Consider the following 21,183-nt stretch of genomic DNA (forward strand, 5'->3'; position numbering starts at 1 on the left):
TAATGGAAACGTTCTTTTTTTTTCTTTTACTAAGTTTATTTTTCCATGACATTTCTTTTCGAACGTTATCGCCATCCAACGGTTCTATTATCGCCATGGGTTGTTATCATTGTTTCACCAATATCAATTTCTCCGTCGACCACGATAGCAGCTGCACCCCCGCGGCCCATCACCGTCACGAGGAATAATAACACGACCCCCACCCCCTTTCCATCCGTGTCTACAATTATCATTACATCCATTCCGATGGCCTTATTCACACGTCCCACAGCTGTACTGTATTTTTTTTGATACCGTATTTAAAAAAAAAAAAAAAATATAATGAAAACATGTTTACCGCGACTTGACTTTCCGACGATGTGTTGCAATTTTTCAATTCTTCTCTGTATGTTTGATTAATAATAATTTTTGTTACCTGTTCCACTGTCGTTGGTATGCTTTATTAGGCGTGCGCTCGAACACGATGGCTGCTAAAATACAACCATTTGATCCTCCAAGTTCTGCCAGTTCTGATAGGTAATAATTATCGTAATTGCTTTAACAACACACAGAAATATAACATAGGCGCAATTAAGGTGGCACAAAATGGTCTTTAGTACCTTTGGTCTTTCTTTTTAGTTCAATCTATAATAATTTTAGTGAAATACCATAAATTTTATTTTCAGCAATTTCAGCATCTCCAACACTAAATATAGCTCTAGTTGCGCCTATGCAGACCAAATGTAACTGTGTATAGTGAAATAATTTTGTCTGTGTTATAATTAATGTAACATAGGGTAATGCTTTTAGCGCACCGCGTTTAATTTATATTCAATCTTAATCTGTAATAATTATTATTACTTCATTTGATTACTGAAACCAAAATTGATTATTGAATGATCTGTAATATTGGTTACCATTAGGAATTGGATTTATATATCCAAGTGGCATATTCGTACATGATTCTCTTGTGTTTTTCTTTTAACAGGACATATTATCAATAATATCAGTGATCAGTGCCATAACTAAACTACTTGAGGCCTGTGTGCAAATCAATATCTTGAGGCCTCTTATCATTATACATTTTTCAATAGTAACTAAAAACATTTAATTTTTTTAGCGGGGGAGAGATTTTTTAAATTTAAAAGTCTAAATAAAATATGATCTAAATATCTAAATAAATATGATATTTTATGGAAATAAATAATTTATTATAAATTATTATATTTAAAGAGTGTCAAAAAATTGATTATAGTTATCCTCTACCCAGTGGCGCATTTAAAAGGGAGCGAAAGGGGCAAATGCCCCAGGCGGCAAAATATTCTAAGTTTTATTATTGATGTGTTCATGATTTTTTTAATTTTCGCACCTTTTTCGGTATTGTTTAGTATTTTAAAAAATATTGTTGAGCATCTAATAAGAAATTAAAAAAATTATACTATACCTAGTCACCTAAGTAATAGTGAAATAGCAAAATAGGCATATTACATTTATTATTCGATAAAATATTATATTTTTGTTCAATGTTTATAATAAAGAATTTGGGTACACAGAACATGGTATTCACTTTAAGACACATTTAAAAAGTCTACAAAAAGAGTAAAATTGTACCTAAAAGTGTTCAATGTATGTTAGAATTTATAAAAGAGAATAGTTTAGTTGAAGTATATCCTTATATTGATATTGCTCTAAGGATGCTACTTTGTATGTACACCTTCAAGTAATTGTTCAACAGAAAAATCATTTTCTAAATTAAAAATGGTCAAAACTTATTTAAGATCAACAATGAGAGAAAATCATCCTAATTAATTAATGACCCTTAAAATTGAAGCTGATTTAACGAAAATTATTAATTTTAATGATATTATTGAACATTTTTCTTCTCAAAAGTCAAGAAAAAAATTATAAGCTATCAATTATTTTATTGTATATAATTAATAATAAATATAATATTTTTAATCTAATAAAAAACCATGTATTGTTAATCATTGTGCATATAATAAGTGTTAATTCTGTTTTCTATATTTAATATACATATATTTTTTTAAGAAAGGAATATTCACTTTGAAAAAAAAATTAGGTTAACGTGACGATATGTATTACTATAAAATTATCTAATACAATATCGTAAAACAACTGATTTATAATTTGTTTTGTAAAATTAATTTTTTTTTTAATGCTTAACTTTGAATTTATTTATATATATTTTTTTTTGATAAGGGGGAAGGGCGGTAAAATTATTTTGCCCTGGGGCGCATATATATTAAATGCGCCACTGCCTCTTCCTATATTAATTAACATAATACCTAGGATATGTTATTGGGCATAGTTTTTGTTTTTGAACACTAGTTTACTTGAACAATTAATAATTAAAAACATGTTATTCAAAAGAAAATAAATAAATATTATAAAATGTTATTTGTGATTTATTTTCAAATTGCTATTAATCAAAATTTATAATTATTCTGTGGTTCAATATTATTATACGCATTTTGAAGGGACTCACCGTTGCAAATTGATAAAATAGTTTAATAATTATAATAAAATTAAATATATTTATAATATAATTTAAACATGAGAACAATGCAATAACCTAGAAAATGCAGGGAAGGGGTATTGGTAAAGATTGTTAATAACATTGGTTTCATTAAAATGAATTATATATTAATATTTCCATACAGGTCATTAAAACTTTTGAGGCCCAGGGCCTGTGTGCAATGCACACTGCACACAATCAGTTTTTATAGCATTGATAGTTATGCTGTACATTTTAGTGGCTATTCAATATTTGTGTATTGTAATGTAGTGTAATGCTTGATTTTAATGCTGGTTTTAAGTATAGATAATGTTTCTACAATTATTCTAATTTATAATTTTAAGTAGGTCATGTTTAATATTTTATTTTATTAATTGTACTTTTAAGTTGCATTTACATTATGTTGAGTACTTAAATGAGAAAATAAATTACTATTTGTGAATTATTTATTAAAATATAGTTTTTTTTTTGATATTTAAACATTTTTTAATACTTGTGTGTTTTAGGTTTGACCATTTAATTCTAGGTTTCTCATTGCATATTTCCTTAATATTATTTATCAACTATATTAGATTGTATGAATAGATAATAGTCTATATATTTAAATAATTCATGGAGAGTGATTTTAATTGTATTTGACAATTTTGTTTTTATCATGAATTTAATAACTCTAAATATTTCTTATAATTTATATTTTTAGACAACATAATATTTTATTTTTTTTTGCATACTTTTATTTATATTTTATTAACTTTGAATGTCTAGTTTGCTAAATTGTATTATTATACAATTTGTTAGAATAAATTCATTGGAAAAACCACGCATAAAAAAATTAAATATTTAAGGTATATGTTATAACAATATATTTTATTGTTAAATATGTTTAGATTTCATTCTTATTTTAATTTTAGCGATTTAAATGAGTATCGGGATGTAGTTGGAGACATTTCAATAGCTGTAGACAATGATGAAGAAGAAAGTGATAGTATAATTTCTTCAAGTATGTCACCATCAAAACAATCAACAACTGCACCATCAACAGGTAATTAAATATTATTTACTTATAGTAAACTATTTTATATTGTTAAATTGTATCAAATAAAGTTTTAATTGCATTTTGTTAACATAATTGGTAGAAGTAATTTTATTAGTTCTATTGCAAAATGACCCACTTTTTAGATGTTAATCAAGCTTATATAAGTTTTATGTAAATTTTTTGAAGTAATTTAATATAAACAAGATCCATATTTTTGTAATTAATAATTTACAATTTTTCCTTTTTTCCTGTAAAATTTATATTTATTGTTGGATAGTAACAGAGATGTTATTATTTTAGTATTGGTGAAATCTCCTAGATCAACTATACGGCAAAGAACAACTTCTGTCAGTCAATCAACAAAAAAAACAGCTACAGAATCAGTATTGCAGTCTCATACACGTACAATATATACAGCTGGCCGACCACCTTGGTATAACACTGCAGGACAGCAAGTAGAACCATTTGTTATTGGTATGTTATTGTTTTAATTATATTTAAATAGTTTGATATTAGTATTTAGTTCAGTAATAATAACAAGTATAATCTGTTAAGGCTAAATTTTATTAATTTATATTAATTAAATATATACATAATTATATTTAGGTGTATGTGGTGGCAGTGCTTCTGGGAAAACAACTGTCGCTAGAAAAATAATAGAATCATTAAATGTACCATGGGTTGTATTGCTTAGCATGGACTCATTTTATAAGGTTTTATATGCGAATAATTATATTTTTGGAGTTAACAATTTTAAAAGAGTTTGATATTATTAACAATATTTTAATAATAAAACAAATAGGTATTAACAGAAGAACAACATGAGAAAGCTGCCTTTAATGAGTATAATTTTGATCATCCAGAAGCATTCGATTTTGAACTCTTGATCTCCACTTTACAAAGATTGAAGGATGGCAAGAAAGTTGAAGTGCCCATTTATAATTTTATCACTCATGCTAGAGAAACCAAAACTGTAAGCATTTATTTGCTTGATTATTACTATTATATTAATTTTTAATGAAAACAGCTAAACTAATATTTTTTTATTATATTATTGCTATTTGGTGATTTTAATTTATTAACTACTAAAACTACTAATATTAGTGATAAAATATAGATTTTATTGAGACAATCTTGGTAAAACCTGAATAAATTAATTTGGAAATAAAATTTTTATGACTACTATTATCAGTGGCATGTTTTAACTTATATCCAAAAAAAATTAATTTAAATAACTGTATATTTTAGTGATTTTGATAAGATAAATAAGATATAATTTTATTCATATAAAAATAATATTGAATATGATTAGGGAACGGTTTTATTTGCTTATCAATAAGGATTAAAAATGTAACTGCAATTTTTGGATTTGGGTATAACATGCTAACATTTATTATTTTTTTTTTTTTTTTGTTTAATAAATGTAATAATACCATAAATTCATGTTGAAATTAAGTATTATAATTATTAATATAATGAGTATATGCATTAAAGATACATGTATAATTATATAAGCTTTATTTGGAATTTAAATTTGACTATCAATAATATTTAAATAGTTTTGATAGTCATTATTTCAATAAAATCGACAACTTAGTGTTATATGATATACATGACTATTTAAAACTTGTATTAATTCAGATTTAAATTTGGCTTTAATTTTATTATAAACTTAATTATGTCAACTTTATTTTAATTGAAACATAATTTTATTACTTATATTCTTTAGTAAAACTTAATAACATATGTTTCTATTCTTATAATACTGTATTAGTTCCTATTTAAATCTATAGAAGTTATAAATGTCAATTATAAAGTAATAAATAAAGTATATATTATTTATTTGTTTTAGAAAACAATGTATGGTGCTAATGTCATAATATTTGAAGGAATCATGGCATTTTATAATACAGAAGTTTTAAACGTTAGTAATATTTTTTTAAATTTTTAACTCTTAATTATAGAATGACAAGAAGTTCTATTATTTGTTATTGAATTTTTCTTACAAGTTTTTAAAATTTTAGTTTTTTGATGTTATCCTCTTAATATTTATTTTGTTGTTTATAATTTAATTGTATGAATCTAAAAAAAAAAAATATCCATAAAATATATTCTTTATCAATTAATTTTAGTTTATTAATATATTAAAAACTTACAAGATAGACGGTAATTAAGTTAGTTAATGTGTGTTCATAATAAAATATATATTATTTATAATTTCTTTAGATGTTGGACATGAAAGTATTTGTAGATACTGATGCTGACATTAGATTAGCCAGAAGATTAAAAAGAGATATATCTCAGCGAGGTAGAGATCTTCAGGGTGTTTTAAAACAATATTGTAATATGGTTAAACCATCATTTTCACATTATATTGCTCCGTCCATGGTTCACGCCGATATCATTGTTCCGAGAGGTGGTGATAATACAGTTGCTATTGAATTAATTGTTCGACATGTACATAAACAATTACAAGCGGTAAGATGATTTCGTAATTTTATTATCTTTTTTATAGTTGAAATTATATTAATCTGTCAGCTTAAAGTTACATGCAGAAAAAAAACTTGTATATATTAATATGTATAATAGTAATAGTTTAAAGTTAAATTATTTTAGTAAAATTGATAGAAGAAACTATACTTCATTGAATTTTTGTACTTCAGACTATTCTATTACTAACAAATAACTATGGATCATTACAATTTATAATATTGTATTATATAAGATTCACTATTTGAATAATAAACTTGATACAATTTTGTTGTAACACATGTTCGTAGTTTAAATTAACTTTATTTTTTTATAAATTAAACGCAATTGAAAGTTTTAATTAAAATGTAAAATTTTTATTAATACATTTATTATTATTGAAGTACTTACATGGTAACCAAAGTTCAGAGTTTTATATTATTTTTTAAATGTTGATGTAGGTAAGACAAAATCACAGTGGTACATAATGAAAGGATTCCATTATTTAAATTTATTTTTGCTGCAAACATTGCATTATATAACAAAATGTAAATAAGAAATATCAAGAAATGATGCTATGTTATGTTTCAGTTGATTGATTTAAATCATAAATACAATTGTAGCTGTATAATTGAATTGCAGTATTTTATTGTTGTTTGTATTTTAATTTTACAATTTAAATATATTATAATATATAAAAAAAAAATTTCTGTAAAAAAACAATAATTTTAAATTTATTCATTGAACTATTTGTAAATTGCCCACAGTAAATATATAATATTATTTAAAAAATGACTATAAATTATTTCATAAATTAATTTTTTCATTTAAAAAGTTATATTTAGTTTAAATGTATTAAAATTTCTATTGATTACATCTGTTATTTTGTTGACGTGATATTTTTACCTAGTGGTATTATCTAGGGGGTGGGAGGGAGTAACTCATGCATTTGCCACAGCCTAAAGTTTAGCTCTTTCAAAGTTGGCAGACTATCAAAATATAAATGCGTCTTTTGTTAAGGCTATTGACCTGTTGTAAATCTGAAAAATGAAATGTGTACTGTACTGGTATTTATGTTCAAAGTACATATCGTTATATTTTTGAACTAGTTTGAAGTCCCTTTCTCTCCATATTTATCATCACTTAAAATAAGCAAAAATAAGGGGAAAATTTCAACTACTCTAATCTAGAAGAAATTGAAATAATACCTATGCTTTTGCTAGATAAGTGAGCAATTGATTCATGTCAATCAGTATTTTAAAATTGATAATTTTACTTATTATCAAATTTGTTTTTATAAAATCTAATTTCTTGAAAATATAGTATTTATTTTTATTTTTTGCTGTACATTAATTTCAGGCTTTATATTATGTTTCAAACTCATCGTTATTATAATTTTAAATTACAACAATTTGGACATTACTATTGTGTATGTGTACCATTAACTATACTAGATAAACAATTTCATTGTGTACATTTTTCTTTCTTAAAATAAATAATAAATATTTGGTTTCTGAACTGCTTGCTTAACATGTCAATAAATATCACAATACAGCATTAATTTAATGTCCATTTAATTGTTATTTTCTCTGTATGTATATAATAAATACCACAGTATGGCATATTTCGTTAATTATTTATGTGGAATGTATGCAAACTATAATTTTTTATTAAATTGAACTAACCAAAAATTAAAATTAATTTTTTATTTTGTGGTTTTACTTTCATACTTTTAATTGTTAATACGTTTCTTACAACATATCATAATAATGTTAATTTAATTTTCCAAAAATATATTTTTCCACTTTTTTGGTTTCAATATTTTGGAGCATATTAAGTTTTGTATTTTACTTAACTATTCTTGCTTGGGTATGTTTACATATATTCATATTTAATCAATAATTTTATAGTAGCTGTTGATTATTAAATTAACAATATTAAATTTTCTATTGAATATAAAATTAATTAATAATTAATTATATGTTCAGCCATCATCTACAATTATTAATTAAATATTGGAGAACAGCAGGTAGTGTTATGTTGGTACTAAAAGACATAAATATTTTATAATACAATGAGTAATTATATTGTAAGCTTGATCTTAAATAGTTTTATAAAATAAAAAAAAAAAAAAGAATGTGTTGTATCAGTTCATTGTAAGCGTGTAACCATTGTCATTTTAAATATGTTATCTATGTATAATATAAAAAATTGTGATTGGTCTATTTGTGTATGCTCTTGCAATCAATTTTAATGGTTGTACAAATATACATATATTATCACTGTAATATAATACACTGGAATCAACATGTTTGGTTTTAGTTTTAAATATAAAACATACATAGCTTCATCAAGGTATATATTATTTTCAAAGGTCAATTAATATGAAATACATCTTAAATAAATGTGAAAAACATACTTGCAATTTTTTTATGATATTTTATTAATTTTTAATTTATAATTTAGCGAGGATTTAAATTACGAGAAACTTTGGCAATGTCTTCTGTTGGTCAACCTCTACCTAGTTCTATCCATCTGTTACCATCTACACCACAAACACAAGGCTTACATACATTTATTCGAAATAAGGATACACCTAAGGATGAGTTCATATTTTATTCCAAACGGCTCATAAGATTAGTTATTGAGTTTGCACTGTCATTACTGCCATTTAAAGTAAGTCATTTATTAACTTGTAACTCCTCTAAAACAATTATTGTTTCTATTGTTTATTAGGATGTAGTTGTCGATACTCCTCAGGGTGTACCTTATTCTGGTAAAAGATGTGCTAGTGATAAGATATGTGGTGTGTCGATATTAAGAGCCGGAGAAACTATGGAACAAGCAGTCTGTGACGTTTGTAAAGATATACGTATTGGAAAAATTCTGATTCAAACTAATAGATCTACTGGTGAACCAGAAGTATGTACTGAATTAATTATTATTTTGGTTTATGTAATAAATAGTAATTGTTTTCATTTAGCTTTACTATCTACGGCTGCCAAAAGATATTAAAGATTACTTGGTTATCCTAATGGACGCTACAGTGGCTACAGGTGCAGCCGCAATGATGGCCATTCGAGTACTCTTAGACCATGATGTTCCTGAAGACAATATTTTATTGGTGTCATTACTTATGGCTGAATCTGGTACTTATGAAAACTATTTGATTTGAAGTTATACAATTTTACATTTATTTTAATTTTAGGGGTGCACACAATTGCTTATGCATTTCCTCAAGTGCGCATTGTCACATCAGCTGTTGACCCAGAAATAAATGAAAAGTTCCACGTTCTACCTGGTATTGGTAATTTTGGTGATAGATATTTTGGTACTGAACCAGAAGAGTACTTATCCAATTAGTTAGTAAGTTATTAAACATAAGTTCTCGACTACTCAGTTTGTGATTATTAACATACTATTCATATTTTTTACTAAATGTTTCTTATAACACTACCTATTAAGATGTGTTGAAATTGTATGTACTTAGCATAATATAAGACTTCTAGTATTTTAAAAAAAAAGTGATTGTATTATTTAAGAATTGGTTGTATATCATCAAATAAACAATTTCAATTTATAATGTGTTTTGAAGTTTTTAAATAAGTATTTCCTTATTATATAAACATTTTAATTTTAGTTTAAAATTGGAGATAGAACACATATAATTTTCATTATTGAAAGATATAAAAAATCTTAATTTATCAATGTAGTACGTTTTTACTTGAACTATTTAGTTTGTACAATAATTGAAACAATTATTATGTTAAAACTGACAGATGTGCATTGTGATAGCTTTTTGTAATAGCCAATTGAACAGTCATTATTTAAAAAAAAAAATAGAATTCTGATACCTACTTATTATTTCACCATATATAATACTAAATACATTTGGCTGAAATGAATAAAATATATAACAACATTTTATTTATAATAATTTACTGTCAACAACTTAATAAATATAAGGTAAATATTTTTATTATTAGGCATTATTATGTAAATTTACTCAAATCTACAACTTTTATTCTCCTAAATGATTTTTAACAAAAACAGTTATTATTTATTTTTCTATGTTTTCATATACTTCTAAATCTTTATTAGACTTCTATACTCCATTAGATAAAGAAACTACTATAATAAGTATGTTCTTATATATTTTTTATTTATAGTCTATGAATGTACTGATATAAAATCAATAATAAAAAAAAAAAAAAATTAGTAAATGGGGCAATGGCCCCTCTGGCTACGTAACTGGTCTTAATACTGTGATGATTTGATTAGTATTGAAAAAAAATACATACAGTAGTCGCTGTTTATTTGATTCATTTTGAGACCATTCAAGTCCATTAATCACTTGTGTCATGTAAGACGGGAGATCCTAGAAAAAGAAATATGAATATTCTTTTTAATAATTTAATTTAATTAAAAATATTTATTAATATTTCAGCTTAGTAATTCAAATACATGTGTATTTCATAAATGTATATAGTTGATTTGTATGTATAATAATAAGATAATGTATGGGCTAAATAGAAAAATTATAATTTTACTGGTTGAAATACTCGGTTTTTACCTTAGAGAGATTTTAGTACTATAGATTGAAAAAATTCGTGAAAAAGTGCGAAAAATAAGTGTCGCCATTAAGTGGTTGATTTTTTCATGTATATCCCAGCCATTATTTAATATCTGCATGCAAATTTATAATTACTAATTACAGATTGTTTGTTTTATAAGTAGTTAAGAAAAAAAATATTAAAAAGCTCCCAATCCTCTTATATTCTAGCGATCTGTATTTAATTTATTTATACTGTATTAATTTAATGTACATTTTTTCTTGGGTAACCAAAATATGAAAGAATGTATACATCCAACCCAAAACGGTTTTGACTTTTAAAAAGCGATTTTTGAAAAATCCCATTTTATTGTACTTGTAGAAGAGAAATTGTGAAACCGTGTCAAATTTCAGTTGCACACTTTTTTGTCGTTTTCGCGTGTACTGATCAATCAGTGAGTGGTAGTTCAACTCGATGTTCATAGACCACATAAGGTTGTATAATTTTGTTTGTGTACCTACCAAATTCATTTTTTAAAGATGTCCATCCGATTGTCAATTATTCAACTGTTTATTGATCTCGTTAATCAGTGTAGTGAGTGATATTTACGAATTGTTAGTATACGTGCGAATCGGGAGAGCCTATTTTTGAGTCCAAGGGACAAATGTTGAATATGTTTATTGATCGTGAGTCCAATGAACGGTGACCACCGTATATTATACATTAATTATAACAAGCCATTCGAGAGGCAATGAACTGACTAATTGTCTTGTTATTTAATGTTTTAATTTTTATTCGATGGATTATAAATAGTAATTGTAAAGTAATTGTACTGTAAATGTAATGTATTTTAAAATTTTGAAAAATGTAGTAACATGTTGGGATTAGTGTTACGATGAGATAAACTAGTCGCTATTGTTTGTAAATTAAACGAAGAAACATTCTATAGTCATATCAGTCCGAGCCAGTGGCGTATTTTCAATTTTTTCTGGGGGGGGTCCACAGTTTATACATAATTAATATAAACTATATATTATATTGTAATAGTTACGTCCTTATGCAGTTTTTGGAGGAAGTTGAACTAAATATATAATGTAATAATCGTATAGTCTTATGTAATACTATATATATATAATATAAATAAATATCTATATATTTTATTTAGCACTATATATTATAAAGTATTGTTACAAAATAAATTCCAGTCGTCTCGATTTTTTGGCCAACTCCTCTATCACTTCATCAACAGTAAATTCAACTTCCCTGTGTGTTTAACATAGCCAATTCTGCAAATTTGTAAGAATTTTAGTTAATTTTTTTATTTTTTGGAGAGGTTTTGAGGGGGGTCCAGTACCCCTGGACCCCCATAAACACGCCACTGGTCTCAGCACTGTGTTGTACGTTTAACTTGAATTTAAGGAATATACGTCATTTCGACGCGGTCATTTGGACGAACGACAATTGGGCGCATGCGTCAATTAGACACATGCAACTTTGACGTGATCACTTATAGACGTGTGTCAATGTTGACACAAAACAAAAATAAAATATATATAACATATACCTGTATATTATTAGGTAATTCCAACGTAAAAATCTGGTATCTGTACATCTGTATATTATTATTATTTGTTTACCTATTTGGTCACATATATCTAAATTGTACACATTTCATCATTACTTTTATTACGGTTTGCCGTTCAATTAAACCTAAATCATTAATAAAACATGCCATAACCTACAGATAACTGCAGAATATTTTTTGCACTGAGCCGGGTTCCAACTGGTGACTGCGCGCGTCGTGGCCGACATTGTGACCATTGCACCACTCTGCCTCTCGTATATTATATATACAGTAGCCGCCGCTTATTGGACTCACTTTGGGACCCGACAATTTGAGTCGATTAACCGAATGAATCAATAAGGCGAATGACTCAAAAAAATTTTAAAAATCCTTAAATTTAAAACCGTATTTACTTAAAAATATGTATTGAGATTCAATATGTATGTATAAAAATAAAAATCTATACGCAATTAAAAATAAAATAATTAAATAAAATATGTACTTAATTAATAAAATAAATTAATTTTTTGATAAAGTGTATTGATGTAGTGTTAGAGGGTAAGAATACGAGGTTAATATGTTTAAATTTCACTGTAACCACATGAGCCGTGCAGTTATCGACTAGCAATAAAACGTCATGATGAAGTTCATTGTCCCACTTGATCAGCCATTCGGTGAAAATTTCTTTTATCATCCATGCATTACTGTTTGCAGTATAGTCTACCGGTAGATTCTTAACACCCTTGAAACACCGGGGATTTTTACTTTTACCAATCACAAGCAGTTTTCTTTTTTCACCATCCATACTCGCACAACATAATATGGTTAGACGTTCTTTACTAGTTTTAGTTCCTCTAGTTTTTTCATTTTTGAACGCGTAAGTGTGCTCAGGTAATGTCCTGAAATAAAGTCCAGTTTCATCCGCATTGAACACACAAGACGGAGGATATTTGGCGATAAGTGATGGCTATTCTGAATGAATCCACAACCGTGCAGCTACATGGTTGGCTTCTCCCTGTTTTCCATGTGGCTTAACGAATGAAATGTTTTCGCGTTTCTTCCATCGGTGAAACCAACCTTCTGTTGCCACAAAATTATCTTTGCCTATTTTTTTCGCAAGATCTTCGGCTTTTTGGCGCAAAAGTGGTCCTGTAACTCGGACATCTTTTTGTCTGACTTTTGTGAACCATTGCTTTAAAGCTTCTTCAACTTCTTCTTTACCGCCCAATTGTCGTTCGTCCATTTGACGCGCGTCAAAATGACGGGACACCGAATTTAAGACGACCGTAATAAGCATTTAAAGTGGTCAATGATCTATAAAATGCGGTAATTCTGTGCTCGAATTGGGAAAATCGACGGAGTAGAATTTGATTTTGATACTGCGTTTCGAATGTAAGATCAATTGATCTGGGTTAGTTGAATGGGGGGTTTCCACCACTTGTCCACTCAACAAAAACTTTAACGAGCAAGTAAGTAGTATATTATTCATTAAATTACCACTTAAATAAATAATAAATTGCAAAACATAACAAGAGAAAATCAATGCTTATATTATATTGTATACATTCACCGTAATAAATAAAACTTAATAAAATTAAGAGTTATAAATTGGTCATTTTTCTTGTTCAGAAACCGAACTCTTGGAAATTAAACTTTTTTTTGATATCCTGTATTAGTATTCACTATATAAAGCGGATCGACGCATATTACATTCTAATAATCCGTTATTTGAAGCCAGTTATCATTTAAATAAAGTTTGGTCAGTTGAAATGTGTATTATTTCACTAGGAGTTTGGTTAACTAAATTACGATTTGTATTTAAAAATAATATCGTGGCTAACATAAGAGTGAAATATTTTGTAGTTAGTTATTGCTTAACAGTATCGGTAAGGGTTCCATATTTAATTTTTAGTTTATACGTTTTTTGTCAAATTATATTAAACTGGTGACGTGTAAGAATTTCAATACAATATTTTTAAACCTAGCAATAGTTAAGTATTCATTTTTTAAATGTTAACATTATTATTTATTCTTAAATTGTGAAAACCAATGTAGATAAAATAATTAATCAGTTTTATGTTTTTAATAAAGACACGGAAACCTCATATACATTTTTTTTTAATTTTATAGTTTAAACTTAAATAATCAATATTAGTAAGATTCTTTTAATTCATTTATGTTTTTTTTGTGAGTATATAATTTTTCTTAGACATTTTGGAACGATGCGTTGAACTTGATTACTCTGTATCCCTGCATGGAGGTAAATATCCTTATGGTTACATGCTTCGTTAGCTTATCAACCATATTTTCTCTTTTGATTATTAATTTTTTTATAATTTTCGATACATTTTCATGTCAACATTTCTAAATTAAAGTTTGAACTTAGAATAACTACTATAAGTAAAATAATTTCAATCATAATTATGTTTCTTTTTGTTTCATTATTATTTTTATTTAAATAATTAATACTTCAAATTTTAAATTTAAATTTCAATTAATTTTATTAATTAGATACTTAGATACTATATTAGATACTTACTTATAGATTATATAACTTATATTTATATAACTGTTGTATTTTTGCATAAATAAAATTGCTTCCGGGAGCAAGAAGATCCTTTTTAAATTATAATTATGTTTTTTTATTAGTAAATAATTTTATTTTTTTTTAGCGTTGAAAGTGTAAACTTTACATTTTAAAACAAAATTTTTACATAATCAAATTTCTTGCGGGTGCCTAGGGCCTCTCTTATTTTTTTTTTTTGGTAATATGATTTACAAATGATGAAAAACTTCCATAATTTTAATAATAATTAAGTTTTTTTAGTCAATAATTGTTTTATTTTCACCTAAAACAAATTGTCTTCGAGAACTACTTAGTAATAAATACAATTTGAATTTATCTACACAAATAATCGTGAATTGTTTCAGCAAGAAAATTTGGACAGCTTTAAAAGTAGAATATGTAACCGCATACCTCGACCCTTCAAATGACGCTTTCGATCACCTCAACCATCCGTTCGATTCGTTGTGTATTCTTCGAACTTTAAATTCATCATTAGCGTATGCGGTATTCGTCTTTCTCAAACGTTATAAAATTAATGAACGCTAAAAAAAAACCACGTTTAAGTTTATGCGTAGGTGTTTATAGTTTTACCGTAGGCAATGCACTGGATGTGCTGTAGACGCTGCGCGGATTACGTCTATTCGCCGTGACCATGGTTTTATCTCTAATTTCTCTGCGATATTATTATTATTTCTGTTATTTCGAATTTGAAACATTTTCCTCGAATTTGCAAAATCATTTATCGAATTCTTATGTCGGGACGAGACCATAAATGCCGAACTATAAAACGGGGAGGCATTTTGGCATATTCGTGGTATACTGCTGTAGGCACGCGAGACCCGTTTCGAACTAATTAAGCGGTTAAGTGTATAGAGCTTATCGAGAGCTTCTAATTTTATTTTTTCTTATCACACGCTTTCATCATTTATTATGATTATTAATTATATTTTAATAAATATTATTAAAATCGTTTTAAAATGCTGGAAAAACATTTTTTAAGTTCGATGGTGGTGGTGGTGATGGGTGTTATGAGTGAACTCTCAAAGCCTTTCTTACCTAACCTGCCCAAAACATTGTTTAGTCCCTCCCATTTAAAAATCTCGGCTACGCCACTGGGTGCAACAAAACATAATCAGTACAAATTTATAATTTATTTTAATTTATTATGCACCGAAACAAAGCTCTAATGTATTATAAAATCCTTTTAGAACAGAAAAAAAGAAAACCGTGGCAGAACTGATCCCAACGCCCTCGCTCTTGGTACACGACCCAGCCGGGTACACACGTCATACATATACCTTATCCGGATATGAAGACCGAATTAAAATAAGCATGGTGGTTACCTTTATATGATATACAATTAACTTCACGAGTTTTAGTTTTAATGCGAATTAGTTACTAAGTATATATGGAGAAGTACATTGACCATGAGTCTGGATTAAGATTGAACGGTAATATGAATACCTGAGAGGTGGGCTGAACTTTCTATTAGACGTATCCGTGCTCGTTTAATTAATAAATGGAATTGTTGACACAATCTTGACCATTCGAATCCGGAATTAAAATAATCCTGTTCGGATCTCGAGCACGACGTGATGGCAATAATCTATACCAAGTGTATATCATAATATTATACGTGCCACACGCCTCAAGCGAACCAGTGAGCTAGATAAATGTAATATATGTGATAGGAAACAGTTCATTCAGGAATTCCACTGAATTTTCAAGAGAAAACAGTCAAGAATAATTTAGTTTAAATACAATTTTACTGTTCGCCTAGGCATTTAGTTAAACTCATACTCGCTGAATACCGAGCTACGCAAATAATAAGAAAATTAATATTTTCATGATATTTTAAATTAATCATTTATTGTTATCTGTATGCATATAATTCAAACATCAGTACACTATTTTCCCTAACGGCTTGCAGCCAAAACTTCCATACCGATTCTTTTGATATATTAAGGGGACATACTTATTATGTTTTTTGTAGGCGCTTTAAGTAAAGATTTTTCGATAATTGCCCTTTTAAGAGTCGAAACAGTTTTGGTTTTCGTGCTGAATGTATACGTTTTTTCATCTTTTGGTTACTTAAGAAATATTTTATTTTGTTTGAAATGTTGATTTTAAATTAATTTTTTTTTTACATTAAAATAGTAACTGGTAAAATCTAAAATAGTAAAATATTTTTTGGACGAGGCCGGATATTTTGGTCAGTTCTATAAAAAACAAACCCTACAGGATCAATAATATTGAGACTATGAGGTCGGTCAACCGTGAAATGATGTCAAAACCATTGGCCGAAGAAAATCCCTCTTCCCGAGACGCTTGGTCCATATCGCAGAATTCAACGCTCCTCACTGCCTTATCAGTCTCGTAAGATTCCTTGTGGTTCTCACCGTTGAGGTAGAGAATCAATTTCTCGAAACAGATCGATGGCCAGTTTCTTTAGTTTCCAGGTAAACCGAAAAAGCCATTGGGACGTTTGGTGACTTCATTTCGCAGACTTGACATTTGACGATTCGTTGATATTTGTCAGATACAATCCTCTCACATTTGTTACCTTTACAAGTCGTTACCATCGTAACCATCATAATTCACCGATCCGCTGCAGATAAAAACCACTTTCGGTGTTGATGTTGAACTTTCAACCGAGGTCACTGTTTATTTGTTTTAACCAACAGTGGGAGGGTGATGCTTTCACAACACTACTTACCTAACCTTATTTTTTTGTTCGAATCGATGGTCGATCGGGAGCTGTTTATCACATTACTGCTCGCTCGGTCCAATACAACCGAACCTTACCGTGGCGATGGTAAGCCCATCGTTATACGCAGTTTTAAAAATAAAATATTACTATTGAAAAGAAAAAATACGAGTAGTTCTTGGCCACTGTTTAAAAAAAATAAAACAATGAAAAACGATTTATTGTATTTCGATAATTCATGCGAGGTGGACTTTATATAGAGGATAGGTACGTATTGTTCAGAGGACTAGTGGAGCCGAACAATATTTTGAATGGTCTGGTCAATAGCCACCCATTTTACAACTTACGACCTAAACTCACTAACTTACATCTTAAATAGTAATTATTAAATAGGTAGTCATTATTATAACTTATAGTTGATTGGATTAATTCATTTAGTACCTAACCTTATCTACCACGGCACCACCTGACAACCTAAAAATATGGTCTGGTCAAGACTAAACTTGAAAGCCGAGTTGGGTTCCGCTGCTGGAAACCGTCCGTTCTTGCTTGTAATTGAGTCAGTGTATAAACTTTGAATTCCGTACACTGCTTGGCAACACGAGATGATTGTTGTGATGGAGATTCGATGAATTTGTGTAATTCAACTGCACACTTTCTTCGGTCAGCACATTAAGTTCGTAGACGAATAGTTCATTTGAACTATTTACTTTGATGAACTATTCTGAACTGTTTCAGTACCTGTAACTTAATAGTTCACAGTTCGAAAATAATTGGTAGCATTGTAGAAATGATATAGTTCGCGAACTTCTTTAAAAATTCTCTGTGGTTCATTGTTCGAAATCCGGTAAATTTAAACAGCTGTTTACAATTAGATAACAAATACTTAATTGCCCATAAGTAAGGCACTATAATATATGGGTATGCTAAGCCACCATTTTGCGACACAACATTGATAAAATAAACGCGGGTAAATTCGTAATTTCATAATATAATCATTATTTATTTCACATTATTTTTATATTTTACTTTGGCCGTTGTTTTGTGTTTGGTGATTTGGTCTATGTACGTGTTTATTTTATTTATAGCTTATATTTGACTCTTTCGAATAAGATGAAACTATTATTCACTTACATTATTTATTTTGTAATTGAGCTCCAAATTTAGTTACTATGGGATGTTGTACTGCACCAAACTGTAGTAATTCTCGGAAAAAAAAATTAAATTGTTCCGTTTTCCACGAGAAAAAAGCAGTAAGGACAAATGGGTTCAGAATTGTAGGCGAGGTAAGTGGACACCAACAATTCATTCAGAGCTATGTGAAGTAATAATGTCTTAAATATGAATATAGTGTGTTTATAATATATGTAGGTATCTTCTAATTAATTTTCATAAATATTAAAATTTAATATATTCTATAGTATATTAAAATATAGAATAATACTAAAATAATATTCTATAATATATTCTACCAACAATTTATAATAATTATGTTTATGTATTCTTGAATTTAGTTCAACTTTGAAAACTACAAAAAACTAATACGTTATACGTAAGATATACACAGGACTATATGCTGATAAGTGATAAGTGAGTCGCAAAATAGCGGCGTAGCATACCTATTATATATAGTGCCCTACCATAAGTAGTGTGAACTACTAATAAACTGTGTACTGCTGTACTAATAGTGATAAAACGAATAGTTCATTGCCAAACAATATCAGTATGATCAATAAAATTAGTGAACTAGGTGAACTTAAGAATAGTTAATTTGAATGAACTGTGAACTAATGAACTATTCACAGAAATGAACTAAACTTTTCATCTCTAATTTGTGGTATCATTATGTGTGTGTGTGTGTGTGTGTGTTTTTTTATCTTTCGACTAGAAGAACTGTAGTGGTTATCATAATCATTGAATGTTTATGATAAGAAATATTATCTGATTGGAACATTAACTGCAGGAAAAATAACAAAATAAATGAAAATATTTATGATATACATGTTTTCGACAAAATCGAATCTTTGTTTTCATCATTATTTAAAAAATAATGATCGTAGAGACTTAATATTTTCGATGAATATCTTTATCACTGTTGGATTTAAATGATACAATTTTCAAAAAGATATTATTGAGTTATTTATAGATATAAGAAAATGTGAAATTTTCTTTGCATTTTTGTTCGTAAATTATTGATAAAATTATTCTGATTATTATTATTATTATAATATATATTTAACAATTTTGTCAATACTCACCCACCCACTAAAAAACTGCGAGGCAGCCAACTCTCGATTATTCACATCGCCACGCCACTAATAGTGATAATACATGGATTCGACAAGATCAATTGTCTTCCTCGGTGGCTGCCCCGAAGAATTACTTGTTTCTGATGAACACATTTTATTCTGTACCGTCAAAAATAGACAATATTATACATTTGTACAGTCACTATGTATATACTGCACACCGGATAAGCCGAAAACGTGTCGATAAAACATAATATTCCCTCGTGGTGCTGCCTCGAACGGGCGGTTTCACCGTATACATAGAATTATGATTTTAGACTGCTGCTGAATATCATCCTGTCGCATTACCGCAGCAGTGTAATCCCCTTGGGCGTATTCAATTAGCACAGTTACCGCACCGGGTGACACTTTTATTTGCTTTCGAAATCGAGGTTTTCACGCTATGACGTAAAATGAAATAATAACGATTCGAAAATAATGTCACCTTCAAGACGACACGCGATTACCACAACTTAACCGACTTTACGTCGGTTGAATGATAAAAAGTGTTTGCTAAAAAGCCCGAGTTTCGATGCACCTGTACACAGGGTTTATTCTTCTAGACATTTTGACATTTCAACATTTTATTTTCATCATAGTCTTATGATTTCATTTTTTTTTTTTTGTTTTTTTTTGTTTAACAGAAAAACCGTGTTTAATATTGTAATATTTAATACTGTTATAGTATTTTTGCTGAAATGATAAAAAATCGAGATACGATACTAACAAAACCCTACGATCAGATCGGAGTTTACTATTATTCGTTAAACAAAAAAAAAAAAAATGTTAACTATCGACAGGTTAAAGAAAATAAAAAATTAAAACGTCAAATAATAATATGATCTTTATAATAATGCAATGTTCAAATATTTCGAAATAATAACAAAAAAGGGTAATTTTTTCAATTTTTCATCAATATTTGAAATAAGAATATTATATTGTATTCCGTATACCTGAGGTGAATTGTATAAAAAATAATAACTTAATTTGGGGTTAGAATTTGGAAAATTTAAATTTCAAACAGAAAAACTAACACGGTTAGTGATGAATAAATGCACGTCGTTATGAATACATTCTCTTGGGCAAGTCTGTATGCTTCGTGACACTTCAGTTCTTGCAGAGTATGCATACGATCGTTGAATATGAAATGAAAATGAAATGAAAAAAAATTGTTTGCCGTTACACATATGTAATAATCAGGACTCGGAACTTAATGCGTTAAAAAACAATAAAATATGTACATACATATGCATTAAAAAGCGCAAATATGCAGTGTAATATGTAATTATTTTTTTATAAAATATTTACTTATTATATATGTATAATTAAATTTGAAAAATTGTATTTTATAATTAAATTTTATATGTATTTTTTCCTTTTATGTATTTTGAATTATTTTGTAGATATTTCAATTCTATAGATCACGAAATGAATTTTTATCGACTCAGATTTTATCTATGTATCCTTCTAAGAAACATACAAATG

General features: G+C 27.8%; 2 protein-coding genes across 3 annotated transcripts; one reads left to right on the forward strand and one right to left on the reverse strand.

Annotated features, from left to right (window-relative positions):
- Positions 1 to 237: 237 nt before the first annotated feature.
- On the forward strand, positions 238 to 9,600 carry LOC112688198 (uridine-cytidine kinase-like 1). Of its 2 annotated transcripts, XM_025561272.1 has the most exons (12): positions 238 to 516; positions 3,281 to 3,360; positions 3,427 to 3,557; positions 3,852 to 4,025; positions 4,158 to 4,264; positions 4,354 to 4,524; positions 5,404 to 5,475; positions 5,778 to 6,029; positions 8,487 to 8,696; positions 8,757 to 8,942; positions 9,004 to 9,169; positions 9,229 to 9,600. In XM_025561272.1, the coding sequence occupies exons 3-12, from the start codon at positions 3,518 to 3,520 to the stop codon at positions 9,381 to 9,383; spliced, it is 1,533 nt and encodes a 510-aa protein (XP_025417057.1). In that variant the 5' UTR covers positions 238 to 516; positions 3,281 to 3,360; positions 3,427 to 3,517; the 3' UTR covers positions 9,384 to 9,600. The 2 variants fall into 2 exon arrangements, with proteins under 2 accessions (XP_025417057.1, XP_025417056.1); XM_025561271.1 differs by lacking the exon at positions 3,281 to 3,360 and having other exon boundaries at positions 464 to 516.
- A 663-nt stretch (positions 9,601 to 10,263) lies between these two features.
- LOC112688225 (tigger transposable element-derived protein 6-like) lies at positions 10,264 to 13,380 on the reverse strand. Its single transcript, XM_025561323.1, has 3 exons — positions 13,127 to 13,380; positions 12,730 to 13,036; positions 10,264 to 10,398 (listed from the first exon to the last, which is right to left on the reverse strand). Exons 1-3 carry the CDS (start codon positions 13,378 to 13,380, stop codon positions 10,264 to 10,266), a joined length of 696 nt encoding a protein of 231 aa, XP_025417108.1.
- Between the last annotated feature and the right edge of the window lie 7,803 nt (positions 13,381 to 21,183).

This window comes from Sipha flava, unplaced genomic scaffold (assembly GCF_003268045.1).
Source record: "Sipha flava isolate LNK unplaced genomic scaffold, YSA_version1 37_pilon_pilon, whole genome shotgun sequence".
NCBI lineage: Eukaryota > Metazoa > Arthropoda > Insecta > Hemiptera > Aphididae > Sipha > Sipha flava.

Excerpts from the sequence above, each read along its gene's own strand:
- LOC112688198 (XM_025561271.1), top strand. The coding sequence starts at position 464 with ATGGCTGCTAAAATACAACCATTTGATCCTCCAAGTTCTGCCAGTTCT. Across the intron at positions 5,476-5,777 it reads ATAATACAGAAGTTTTAAAC|ATGTTGGACATGAAAGTATT; the intron begins GTTAGTAATATT and ends TAATTTCTTTAG. Across the intron at positions 8,943-9,003 it reads GATCTACTGGTGAACCAGAA|CTTTACTATCTACGGCTGCC; the intron begins GTATGTACTGAA and ends GTTTTCATTTAG.
- LOC112688225 (XM_025561323.1), bottom strand. The coding sequence starts at position 13,380 with ATGGACGAACGACAATTGGGCGGTAAAGAAGAAGTTGAAGAAGCTTTA. Across the intron at positions 13,037-13,126 it reads GCCAACCATGTAGCTGCACG|GACATTACCTGAGCACACTT; the intron begins GTTGTGGATTCA and ends ACTTTATTTCAG. Across the intron at positions 10,399-12,729 it reads GCACGGCTCATGTGGTTACA|GATCTCCCGTCTTACATGAC; the intron begins GTGAAATTTAAA and ends TTCTTTTTCTAG.